General features: G+C 48.5%; 2 protein-coding genes across 2 annotated transcripts in view; both read right to left on the reverse strand.

Moving 5' to 3' along the window:
* Positions 1–3,823, reverse strand: part of Pithd1 (PITH (C-terminal proteasome-interacting domain of thioredoxin-like) domain containing 1) — a 10,760-nt gene extending 6,937 nt beyond the window's left edge. The window contains exons 1-3 of the mRNA XM_013033863.1: positions 3,526–3,823; positions 2,881–2,924; positions 2,411–2,488 (exon numbers count right to left, since the gene is read on the reverse strand). Of these exons, the coding sequence (XP_012889317.1) occupies positions 2,411–2,488; positions 2,881–2,924; positions 3,526–3,723 (320 nt within the window). The 5' untranslated portion in view covers positions 3,724–3,823. The remainder of the gene's footprint in view (positions 1–2,410; positions 2,489–2,880; positions 2,925–3,525) is intronic.
* Positions 3,824–10,521: 6,698 nt separating this feature from the next.
* The window catches only part of Tceb3 (transcription elongation factor B (SIII), polypeptide 3 (110kDa, elongin A)), a 16,672-nt gene continuing 14,139 nt past the window's right edge, over positions 10,522–13,054 (reverse strand). The window contains exon 8 of the mRNA XM_013032434.1: positions 10,522–12,188. Coding sequence (XP_012887888.1) covers positions 12,063–12,188 — 126 coding nt within the window. The 3' untranslated portion in view covers positions 10,522–12,062. The remainder of the gene's footprint in view (positions 12,189–13,054) is intronic.

Here is a 13,054-nt window from a genome sequence, read left to right on the forward strand (position 1 = left end):
AGCCACAGCACCACTTCCGGCTTTTTTCTTTTTGCTTATGTGGTGCTGAGGAATCCAACCCAGGGCCTCATGCATGCAAGGCAAGTGCTCTACCACTGAGCCAACTTCCCAGCCCCTCAAGGATTTCTTTAAAAGAACATATCTGAAGCCGGGCGCCGGTGGCTTATGTCTATAATTCTAGCTACACAGGAGGCTGAGATCTGAGGATTGCGATTCAAAGCCAACCCAGGCAGGAAAGTCCATGAGACTCTCATCTCCAATAAACCACTAGAAAACCGGAAGTGGCACTGTGGCTCAAGCGGTAGAGCGCTTACCTTGAGCTGAAGAGCATAGGGACAATGCCCAAGCCCAGAGTTCAAGCCCCACGACCGCCAAAAAAAAAAAAAAGAAACAAAAGAACGTATCTGAGGCACACAGTAATTCCTTAATATCGCCTAACACCTATTCTGTCCTCATATTTCCCTGATTTAAGATTATCAACATTTCTGAACCTATCAATGCCAGGCCATTAAATCCAAGTATTATTATTCCCCCTCTATTAACTGTATGTAAATCAATAATGCATTTGCAATCAGTGACAGCTTAGAATCTGGAACATAAGTTTGCCCAGTTTTGGATGAGCAGGTACAAATACTTAACATGTGTACTACATACATTTCAGAGCCCAGTCGTTCTAAGCATTTCACGTAAGTCTCATCACAGTCACATGAAATGATCTATCACTACTGTCATTTTACATAAGAAAATCAAAGCATAGCCATGGAGCAGCTAGCCACATATAGGCAGTTTATTTCAGAGGCTCATCTCTAAACCACAAAACAACAAATTTAAAAGCAATTTTCTACACTCATGATTGTAATCCTAGCTATTCAGGAGGCTAAGATAGAAAGATTTGAGGTTCAAAGCCTGCCTGGGAAGAAGACAAATCTGGAGACTTTTATCTCCAATTATCCAGCAAAAAGCTGGAAGTGGAGGCATGGCTCAAGTGGAAGGCACACACAAAAGATTCATGTAAAGTTCCTCCATCACTCAGAAACACTTTTCTTCTTTAAGGAAGGCTACCCTGGAATTAGGATTCCTGTAGGAAATTCCACGCTGAGAGTGAGAATAGGCCACCTACAAGAGCCCTACCTCCAGAAGATAGACTCATCTTCAGAAGAAAGACTAGCTCCACATGTACACTGTCTGGCTTTTGTTCATCTTTTCTTTTTTTGTCGTTGTCATCATCATCATCATCATCGGTTGTGGGGCTTGAACTCTGGGCCTGGGTGCTGTCCCTCAGCTCCTCAGCTCAAGGCAAGCGCTCTACCACTTGAGCCACGGTGCCACTTCCAGCTTTTTCTGCTTATAGTGGTACCGAAGAATCGAACCCAGGACCTCATGCATGCAGGGCAAGCACTCTACCACTGAACCACCTTCCCAGCCCCTTGTTCATCTTTTCTGTAAGTTATAACAGTGCCAAAGATAAGGTGGAAATAATACCTCTCTCTCCACTCTCACAAATTCATTTTTACAACTCTTGTGTTCTGTCATCTATCTATCTATCTATCTATCTATCTATCACCTATTTGCCCACTTCCTATCTATGTGGTATAGGGGTTTGACTTTAAGGCCTTGAATTTGCTTAACTTGCTTGCTAAACTGACACTCTACCTTTGAACCAAATCTCCAGCCTGGCTTGTTACTCGTTTTTTACTCTAACTGGCTTCCAACGGCCATCCTCCAAGTCTCAGCCTTCTGAATAGCTAGAATTTCAGGCATGAAGGACTGGTACATGCCTGTCATTTTCTCTGAATTCGGATAGTAAGTGTCTGGATCCATAACACAAGCTCTGGTGGCATCCACAGGTGTCATTTTGCAAGAGGTACACAGAACCTTGCTAACTAAAGTCCACAAAAACTCGACCGGAGAAATTCCACATCAACACAACACATGCAAAGATGACTACTGCATGAAATGGCAAGAGGGAATTTTAAAGCTTCCTCCAAGTGTAGAGCCATAAAGATCAATGGAGATCTGCAGCTGGGTTTAGAAAAGTGCAGAGTCATCAACGCAACTGGCAGTTACTGAATGCTCTCTGAATGCATGATGCCATGGTAAGCACTCTGGAAAAAAAGAGATAAGCTTTTGGCCCTAAAGATGCTTCATTTAAAATGTCAGCGGGCTGGGAATGGGGCTCTGGAGTACAGTGCTTGCCTTGGTGCATTTGCAAAGGTCTTGGGTTCTATCCCTAGCACAAAAAATAAAATTAAAGTCATTAATGCCAAAAGAGATGAGAACCAGAACCTGTTTCAGAAAGAATCTACTGAGGCTGGTAAAAGAAAAAAACAAAAAATGGCATTCTGGAATAAAGTGTTACCAAAGAAAGAGAACTAGGAGCTTCTTGAGGGCCTAAGCTCTTATCACTTACAGTCTCATCTCAGAGGGGTGTGAGTCATCATCCTCTCCCATTATGATGATGCCTTTGAGCTTGACGTTGCCCGTAAATCTGCCGAAATGCAAAAGACAACCTGGTCAACTTGGGATTCTGTCCTGGTTGAGCTTTGACAAGCCCCATTACCACCCCCTCCCCCCCTCCCCGCCCCCAGACCCCTTTCTGACCACAGTCTATTCATCTGGCAGTCTTCTACTAGATGATTTCTAAGATCCTGTCCATCTCTGGCAGTCTGAATTTCTAAAAATTTTCCTCAACCTCTCAGCTATCATTCGATAAATACATCTGTTTCTAGTCTGCACCAATAGAGTCAGAATGCTTTCTTCCTGAAGCCCACCGGAATTTACCCTATTTCTAGAAAACAGATGTGTACTCTAGACAACCAACGACAAGCTGAGTGAAGAGGCAGATGGGTACAGCCTTTGCCTCAGGCAGGTGATACTTACGGAATATTAAACAGAAGTTCTTCATCTGCATCACTTTCAACAAACTGGGGGGGAGGGGGAAGGAGGAGAAAGCAAAATATTTGCTGAGAGGCTACAATTTCAGGCATCTCCCACTCTGTTCTACAAACTGGGAACAACACAAACAGACTTCCTGGTCTTCCAGGATTTATTAGCTTGGAGGAGCTAATTTATTTCCTCCACAGTGCTCTCAACAGACGCAGACCATCCAAATAGAGGGTTCCCAATGGGGAAAGCCTCTTGGATCGCGAACTGGAAGACCAGGGTTTGTTCCTTCTGGAGAGAGGGGCCTCGGCCTCCAACAGGCTCGAAGCTGAGAAACACCCATCACCTCCCCCTGGCTGGTCTCCACCAGGCGATCCGCTCGGGCACCCATCGGGCCCAAGGAGGGTCAACTAGCAGAGAAAACGCTCTCAGGGACACCTCCTCCCCCCCCCCTCCCGGCCTCGGAACAGAGCTGCGGACAGCCAGAGCGCCCGCCTGGCCTCTCTGGGCCTCAGTTTCCCTACGTGGGGATGGGAAGACTCAACCCTACTCGTTTCCCAAACGGCTAGTAAGAGGTCGGCATAGGAAAGCGGCCGGCGACCGGGCTGTGGTTATTTTCAACCTGGGCCGGGCCGGGCCCACCTTGGAGCGGTCGGCCCGCTCCTCCCACGGCTTGAACACGCCGCGGCCGCTGCCCTCGCGGCTCTCGTTAAGGCACTGCAGCCGCTCCAGGTCGATGCGCAGGTACAGGCCGTAAGCCAGGCCGCGCTGCTCGGGTGGCTCCTCTCGTTCGGCGGCGCAGCGACAGCCGCCCCCACCGTGGCTGTGGCCATGCGACATGGCGATGCCACCGCCCCGCGCGTCTCGCCACCCCGCCGCCCGCCGGCGCCCAACTCGCCCCGCTCCGGCCGCCAAGCGCCGCCGCGTCCGCCGCGTCGTAAAAAGCGCTCTCGCGCCGCGCAGGCGCCCTGGAGAGGGGGTGTGGTCTCGCGGAGGGGGCGTGGCCCTCCAGGATTGACGTCGGATCTGCGTCTGCTGAGGTGAGTGTGGTCGCTACCTAACCTTCCCCGAGAGTGGCGTTAGCGCCTTGTCCCGGGGTCCCCGGGGCCGACGTCTGCGCCCTCTTCTCTGACAACCGGGTTTCTTCGTTTCTTCCGGGAAGAGGCGTCGCGCTGTTCCCACGTGCGCGCTCACAGACCCGCCTCCCTGACCCTTTTGCTTGGTCGGTGGGCTGAGTGCGAGCCCGAACCGAGGCGGGTGCTGGGCCGGCCCTACGCCCGAGGCCCCGAGAAACGCATTTCCCTCCTGCGGAGACAGGTTCCCATCTGTGACGTGAAGAACGGTGTCTGTCGTCAGGATCTCCGGGAGCCGTACAAGAAATGGGGCAATTCGAGAACTCAGCGCCGGGCCCGGCCCGGCTGAGGCCCGAGGATCAGGCGTTAGAGGACAGCCTAGGCCACATCACGGGACCCCACCTCAAAACAGAAGATGGACCAAAAATATACAACCAAAGATCGCAGTTCAGTGGCTGAGACAAAGGAGATACTGTTCATTGTCATACTTAAGTCCAAGCACTGGCACTCACTTAGCTGTAAGGTCTTGGGCCAGTGCTTTAGTCTTTCTGAAATTAAGCTTATTCCCTGTAAAGGGAAAGGCTAAACTCTGTGTGTGTGTGCGTGTGTGTGTGTCCTGGGGCTTGAACGTAGGGCCTGGCACTGACTGTGAACTTTTTTGCTCAAGGCTAGTGCTCTACCACTTGAGCCACAGTGGTTAATTGGAGATAAGAGTCTTGTGGTATTTCCTACCTGGGCTGGCTTCCAACTGCAATAGTCAGATCTCACCCTTCTGAGTAGCTGGCTGGGATTACAGGTGTGAGCTATCACCACTGAACTAGTATGATCTTTAACTTGCCTTCTTCTTTTTTTTTTTTTTTGGCCTGTTGTAGGGCCTGAACTCTGGGCCTGGGCGCTGTCCCTCAGCTCTTCAGCTCAAGGCTAGCACTCTACCACTGAGCCACCTTCCCAGCCCTTAACTTGCCTTCTTACAATGACATTTCAGAACTGATCTTTCAAACAGCTGCCTGTGGCCCATTAATACTTATTTAGTGACAGCACTTGAATTTGGGCCTGGGCACTGTCCCTTTGTTTTGTGGGAGTTTTTTTGTTGTTGTTTTGTTTTGCCAGTCCTGGGGCTTGAACCTGGGCACTGTCCCTGAGCTTCTTTTGCTCAAGGCTAGCACTCTACCACTTGAGCCATAGCACCGTTTCTGGCTTTTTCTATTTATGTGGTTCTGAGGAACCAAACCCAGGGCTTCTTACATGCTAGGCAAAAACTACCACTAAACCACATCCCCAGGGCTGTCACTCCACCATGTGAGCCACAGCTCCACTTTCAGCTTTTTCTGGGTAATTGGAAATGAGTCTCAGAGTCTGGCTTTGAACCTCAAGCCTCAGTTCTCAGCCTCTTATATAGCTAGGATTACAGGGTGAGCCACTGGTGCCCAGCCTCCATTCAGAAATGTTTTGAGGGCTGGGAAGGTGGCTCAGCAGTAGAGTGCTTGCCTCACATGCATGAGGCCCTGGGTTCGATTCCTCAGCACCACATAAACAGAAAAAGCCGGAAGTGGTGCTGTAGCTCAAGTGGTAGAGTGCTAGCCTTGAGCTGAAGAGCTGAGGGACAGCGCCCAGGCCTAGAGGTCAAGCACCATGACCAAAAAAAAAAAAAAAAGGAATGTTTTGATGCCCTATGTCAGTTATCTGTGAAAAGGGCAAGCATAATTCTGCTTCAAAGTGACTCAAGACCACTGACTATTTCTGCTTTTACATGTGGTAAAGACTTAGACAGTGTTGTTTTTATTGAATAATATGCACTTCTTAACTTTTCTTTGGCAAGGCTAACTCCCATTGGATGACCATGGCAGGCCTTCTGCAGGACATGTGTACACTTGGTCTGCTTTCATCTCCATCTTCATCCTTGGATGATTTATGGAGCTCGATGGGCCAGGCATTGTGCAAAGCACAATGGTTATTATCTTAATTGTCACATGAGAAAAAGCTAACTGAACTCTTAACTTGAACATGAGACATGAAAGCTAAAAGAGGTGAATTGGGAAGAGATCAGATACTATTAGGAAGTACCAGGCTTTGGAGTCATGCAGTAGGGAGGAGCTCCTCCTCAGGTTTTCTGGGGGAGGGAAGAGGAGGGGCAGAAGATGATGTTCAGGAAGTCATTGTGTTGTATTAATTGGTTGATGCTGTGTAAAATGCATGCTAAACCTAGTAACTTTAAACAGCAAGCATTTGTTTTTCAGCTTTGTGGATTAGTTAGGTAATCGTTCTTTCCTGGGCCAGTTCCTCATGGGCTGGAAGTTTGGAGTGGTTGATATTGTGGTATGGAGTACCTGAACTTAGTTAAAAGATAACAGTCACAGGCTGGGAAGGTGGCTCAGTGGTAGAGTGCTTGCCTCACATGCATGAGGCCTGGGTTCGATTCCTCAGTACCACATAAGCCGAACAAGCTGGAAGTAGCTCTGTGGCTAAAGTGGTAGAGCGCTAGCCTTGAGCTGAGGAGCTGAGGGACAGCGCCCAGGCCCAGAGTTCAGGCCCCACGATAGACCCCTCCCCCCCAAAAAAAGAGAGAGATGACAGTCACCACCTTCCCTGGAGCACAGCATGCGTGTTTGGGATTTGGGAGATTTTTTTTGGGGGGGGGTCGGTCATGGGACTTGAACTTTGGGCTTGGACGCTCTCCCTCAGCTCTTCATCTCAAGGCAAGCACTCTACCGCTTGAGCCACAGCACCACTTCCAGTTTTCAAGTGGTTTATTGGAGATAAGAGTCTCACAGACTTTCCTGCCCGGGCTGGCTTTGAACCGTGATCCTCAGATCTCAGCCTCCTGAGTAGCTAGGATTACAGGCTTGAGCCACCGGCGCCCGGCTTTTGGGAGATTTTTGTATTTGGTTTGTGGGTTTGGTTTTTGAGATAATCTTGCTATGTAGTTAAAGCCAGACTGGAATTGTATTTGCTTTATTTATTTATTTATTTTTACTTTTTTGCCGGTCATGGGGCCTGAACTCTGGGTCTGGGCGCTGTCCCTTAGCTCTTCAGCTCAAGGCTAGCGCTCTACCACTGGAGCCACAGCGCCACTTCCAGCTTTTTCTGTTTATGGGGTGCTGAGGAATCGAACTCAGGGCCTCATGCTTGCAAGGCATGCACTCTACCGCTGAGCTACCTTCCCAGCCCTGGAATTGTATTTGTATGTATGTGCCCGTTCTGGGGCTATAACTCAGGGCCTGGGCACTCACTGTCCATGACCTTTTTTGCTCAAGCCTAGTACGCTTGACCCACAGCTCCACTTACAGCTTTTTCTGGTTAATTGGAGATAAGAATCTCATAGACTTTCCTGCCTGGGCTAACTTTGAACTTTTACTTTGCCAGTTGTGGGGCTTGAACTTGGCACCTAGATGCTGTCCCTGAGCTCTTTTTGCTCAAGGCTAGAGCTCTACCACTTAGAGCCACAACTCCACTCCTGGTTTTTTGGTAGTAATTGGAGATGAGAGTCTCATGGACTTTCCTGCCCAGGCTGGCTTCAAACCCCAATCTTGGGGTAGGATTACAGGCATGAGCCACCAGTGCCTGGCTCACAAACACTTTTCAATAGAGAGATAGACTTCACCTCTAAGTTAGAAGAACTATGATTCCTGTCACCTCCTTTCTATTTTACCTGTGTTCCTTTCCTTCTGTTGTATAACGCATTACTCCCAAACTTACTGACTTCCCATAACAATATTTACTGTTTCATAGTTTCAGTATGTCAGGAATGTGGGGGGTATCTCAGCTGGGTGCTTCAGACTTGGGGTCTCTCAGAAGTCTGAGTGGATCTGCAGGATCCAGTTCCAAGATGGCATACTCACATGACACAGGTTTGTGTAGGAAGTAAGAGTCTCACGGACTTTCCTGCCTGGGCTGCTTTGAACTGCAGTCCTCAGATCTCAGCCTCCTGAGTAGCTAGGATTACAGGCATGAGCCACCAGTGCCGGGCTACTTATTCTGGCTTTTTGAGGGTTGATTGGAGATAAGAGTTTCATGGGGGGCTGGGAAGGTGGCTCAGTGGTAGAGCGCTTGCCTTGCATGCTCAAGGCCCTGGGTTCGATTCCTCAGCACCACATAAGCAAAAAGAAAAAAGCCGGAAGTGGCGCTGTGGCTCAAGTGGTAGAGCGCTAGCCTTGAGCTGAAGAGCTGAGACAGCGCCCAGGCCCAGAGTTCAGGCCCCACAACCGGACCCAAAAAAAAAAAAGTTTCATGGGCTTTCCTGCCTAGGCTGGCTTCAAAACATGATCCTTAGGTCTCAGCCCCCTGAGTAGCTAGTACTACAGGCATAGCTAAAGGCACCTGGCCCTTTCCTTATTTTCCAAATGGGGCCATGAGATTCTGTACCCCACAGGATCCTGTGGACAGTGCATGCAGGTGCATGAGCAGATTGGGTTAGTCCTCCCCAACTGTGTGTTGCTCCATATCCCAGAATCTAAATAAAGGTCCCATCTCAGCAGATGTTGTATTGAAGGGACAAAGGACTGACTTACAAACTCTAGATGCAGTCATCCATCAGGATGTCACATTCCATAATTAACTTCAAAGCAATTTCCTGAGATCCAGTAAAGGATTGTGAAAAATAAGTCCATATCACAGGTGAAGAGTACCCTCCTTAGGAGGAGGGCTAAGAAAACTGTCTCTGTGATACAGGTTTGGTTTGGTGTGAGGTCCAGTGCCTTCTATGGATGCAGGGCTAAAGCCCAGCACATGCTGAGATTTCTGCGGTGTACTTGGGGCCTTCCTAATGCTGACTGGTCTGTCTGCCCCCATCCCTCACTGGGGCTTGAACTTTTTTTTTTCCAGTCCTGGGGCTTGAACTCAGGGCCTGGGCAGTTCCTGAGCTTCTTTTGCTCCAAGCTAACACTACCACTTTGAGCCACAGTGCCACTTCTGGCTTTTTCTGTTTATGTGGTACTGAGGAATCAAACTCGGGGCTTCATATATGCTAGGCAAGCACTGTACCACTAGACCACACCCCCAGCCTGGAGCCCCTGAACTCTTTTAAGACTTGAACTTGGTAGGCAGGTACTGGACCACTTGAGTCACTCTACTCTTTTTGTATTATTTTCATAACAGTATCTTGCTTTATGCCTAGGCCACCTGGACTGCAATCTGCTTCACAACACTGACAGATGCAGGTCTCTATACCCAGCTATATTCATTCCCCTTAGCTGGGATGGCAGAGGCAACACTGGTTGAGATGGAGTCTTTCAAACTTCTTTTGCCCTGTCTGACTTTGAACTTCCCCAGTCTTGGCCTCCCAAGAGGTTAAAATTATAGGTGTGTTCATGTTCATGATCTTGCTACAGTGCTAACAGAAGACTGTGGGGACACCTGGGCCCTTCATGCCCCCTGGGACAGACTGCAAGTTGAAAGAGCTCAGGGTTTCAAATCCTTCTTGCCACGTGAACCATGCAGCATGGACATTAGTACACCTTTGGGTTGTAGTTTCTAACTGTACGTTGCACTTAGCTCAGCCCCAGGGACTGTGTGGATCTCAACTAGTACTCCCTACACCTGAGTTTCCCCCCTCCTTTTGCACTCTGGTTCACCATCCCTAAAACTCCACTCCCCTAACCTTCTAACTGTATCATCAACAGAAACCCAGCTTCCCCTAAGGCCAGGCCCCAAGACTAAGCACACCGCCTCAGCCCAGGAAACAAAATCCTGTGAGACCTCCATTCCTTGACCAAACATGCAAGAAAGACTCCAATAGGTAGAGTTTGTTCTTTATTTAGACATGGGATTTTCCTTTTTGTATAACTTATCTAATTAAAATATTCATCTTCATCATTACCACAAAAAAAGTAACATAGAAAATTGTATTTACATTTTGGGACCAAAATACAAATGAAGAGCAGGATGAGCCCTTGCTCCTGCCTCTCCCGCCTCCAGGAAAGCGCCTGGAGAACCTGAATGAAGGGTCACAAAAGGCTAATCTGTAATTTGGTGGTTTGTATGTAATGTAGTACAAAATAATTGTACATTTTCAGAGACTAAAATTTCAACATTGTTGTATGTTTGCTTGGCAGTCATGTCAATGAGCTAGGTGGGCAGATCATGAGGAAAGTCAGTATTTCCTCTTCCCCCCCCCCCAAACAGTCCCCAACTCTATCCCAAGAGAGCTAGCCTGTCAGCCCCTGCTGACAATAATCCCCCTTTCACTGTAAAAAACAAAAACAAAAAGAGTCCTGGACCGTGAGAGAAAGACCCAGGAAGATCTGGCTCTGCGAACAGGGCTTACAGGAAATCTTTAGGTGCCCAAACTGGATTCAGATGTTGTATACACAAACGTGTCCTTTCTTCACTTTCCACCAAAAGACTTCTACTAAAGGAAATTAAATCACACATGAGTGAATCTGAACTAGGAACAACTGGAAACACAGCGACAAGACAGATTGAAGGTGGCACTTAGAGGAAACTGTTGCAGGCAAGAGGTACCTGGCTCTGATCTAAAATGTTCATCTGGTTTCAGGGAAGAAAGGTCTCTAATATTGGATTTGGTAGGTAGATCAGGCTTAGAGATAGAAGAGCAATGGTAAACAAGTGATCAAGAGAAATAGTTCTTTACTAATTCAAAAATACAGCAAATTAAAACACTGTAATACTTGTGTCCCATTGCAACAGGCACCCTAGCCAGCAATGCACACTGAGCACTGAGGAGCCCTGGTTATGCAGGTTTCCTGTGTTGCCTAAGTGAGGTCTCCAGGATGGTTGGAAGGGTGACTTTGAGAACTGATGTGATGACCAGACTTAGCAGGCTGGCTGGCCGTCCCACCAGCCAGCTCTCCCCTCTGCTTTGCAGATTCCATGGGGTGTAAATCTCAAATTCATAGCATCTATTTCTACGTGGGTTCCAACCTGGAAGCCAGGAAGGAGCTGGTGCTGCCCTCCTCATTTTGATCCTGCTCCTGACAGCTAGGAGGTGAGAGCCTTTATCCAGCTGGATGGATGCACCCTGTGGTTCCCCCTCCTCCAGACACAGGCCCTTCACACCCTGGCTGGCACACTTGGAAGGCAGAGGGTAGAGTTCTCTACCAGACATAGCATAGCGCTGTGCTCTTCTAACTATATCACCTTTTCTTTCAAAGAAAAGGCAGGAACAAAAAAAATTTTCAACAGAGCGTTCCAACTCTCACGACTTTTTACCATTCACAGGGAGCAAGAGATTAAAGTGCTCGCTTTTAAAACTCCAAAGTCAACACAAAGCTACAAAAGCCTGCCATGTCTGTTTTCCCCCTCCCCATGCTGGTGGGCAGAAGGAAAGATAAGGAAGGGGGGGGACAAAAACACCTAAAATTTGAACTAGAAACTACAAGTTATAAAATTGCTGAGGTTCTGTGCAAATTCACTTCTCAAAGTTCTGTGTCCTCTTACTGAGTATTAAAAAAGAAGGGGGTGGGTGACTTGCAAAGAGGACTGGGAAAGGACACGGCGTTTACAAACAGCCTCCCTAAATAAATACTATTGAACGGGTATGAAAGAGGTGCACCTGCATGGGGACACGGAGTGTGGGGGCGGGGCTCCATGCCTGTCTCCCATCCAGGACAGTCAGAGCCTGTCTGGCACACACTCCTGCCCCACGTGCAATAACACAGGCCAAGGCTGCTCCGCCCTCTGCCAGACCACAGGCCTCTCCAGAGCTGACCTGGGCAGGGATGGCTTTTGCTAGGCTTTTGTCTAAAGGACCTGGACAATACAAGGCTATGTGTGGTAGAGAACAACAAAACAAAAAAAAAAATCAGAAAAACCTGGGGTAATATAAATACAATCTGGGGCAATATTTATTCATTAAAACTATGTCTTATAGTTTACAAAGATGCTAATCAGCAACAAAAGTATAAGTGACCTTAAAACCCTCAGTGAGACTGAGGCTTCACATCGCGCTCGGAAGTCTGCCGTGTGCTCCAGGCAGGGCGGGGGCTGTGGTGCTCGGGGCAACCCCTGTCATCGTGCAGCACTGACAGAACAAAAGGTTCCACATAGCAAAAGATGGATGCCCGGCTCCTTTGCAAGTCCACTTTCCCAGCCACCCATGTCCCTGTATTTCTGCCCCCTCAAATTCCATCTCCAAGGCAAGTCCTCAGTTTATCGTCGGGAGAATCTGTTCTTGAAAGCTTTAATTGTCTTGGCCATCATCGGTGCAATTTCTGTGGAGAGAAATGAGGCAGTTGTTTCAGACTGGTGGCAGCTCACACACACCACAATGGGTTGCAGTCAAAGCCGAGCGAAATCTCGCTGATCTTGGCTGTGTATCACCTCATGAGGGATACACGCAATAATCTGCTGACACTGTAACTGTCTGCTGACACTGTAAGAAAGCAATAGACACTTGCAGACGCACGCCCTGCCCAGGGCATAGCCTCACCATCCCTAACCTAACCACCCGATTCCTGCTTCACAGCTTAGGAAGACGAGTGTGCCCATGGGTGTGCACTAAGGAGCAGGCAGGGAAGCCGATCCTTGCCAATGCCAAGGCCACTTGCCTGGTGTAACTGCATCAGAAACATGGAAGCAGGAAACATTACCACCACCCACATCTTTCCATCGCTCAGGTGAGCTATACAAACCACAGCTAAGCAGGGCAGCCTGCCCTTGGCTGGTTAATATGGTCATGGCTGAGGCTTATACCTGGATTTCCTGCCCACCATGGGCCCGGTGGTGACCATGCAGCAATTCTTCCCATGCTAGATCCTTGATGACAGCCTCAAATTTTGTGTTTGGTACCAAACAAATATGAAAATTATTAGGAAACTGAGATGATAAAGGAGTAAAATATTCAGCTTGAGCTGGGCACTGATGACTCACACATGCAATCCTAGCTACGTAGGAGGCTAAGATCTGAGGGTTGTGGTTTGAAGCTGGCCTGGGCAGAAAAGTCTGTGAGACTTTTTTTTTTTCTTTTTTTGCCGGTTGTGGGGCTTGAACACTGGGCCTGAGCGCTGTCCCCCAGCTCTTCAGCACTCTACCACTTGAGCCACAGTGCCACTTCCGGCTTTTTCTGCTTATGTGGTGCTGAGGAATCAAACCCAGGGCCTCATGCATGCAAGGCAAGCACTCTACCACTGAGCCACCTTCCC

Source organism: Dipodomys ordii, unplaced genomic scaffold (genome assembly GCF_000151885.1).
Source record: "Dipodomys ordii isolate 6190 unplaced genomic scaffold, Dord_2.0 Scaffold6, whole genome shotgun sequence".
Classification (NCBI taxonomy): Eukaryota; Metazoa; Chordata; class Mammalia; order Rodentia; family Heteromyidae; genus Dipodomys; species Dipodomys ordii.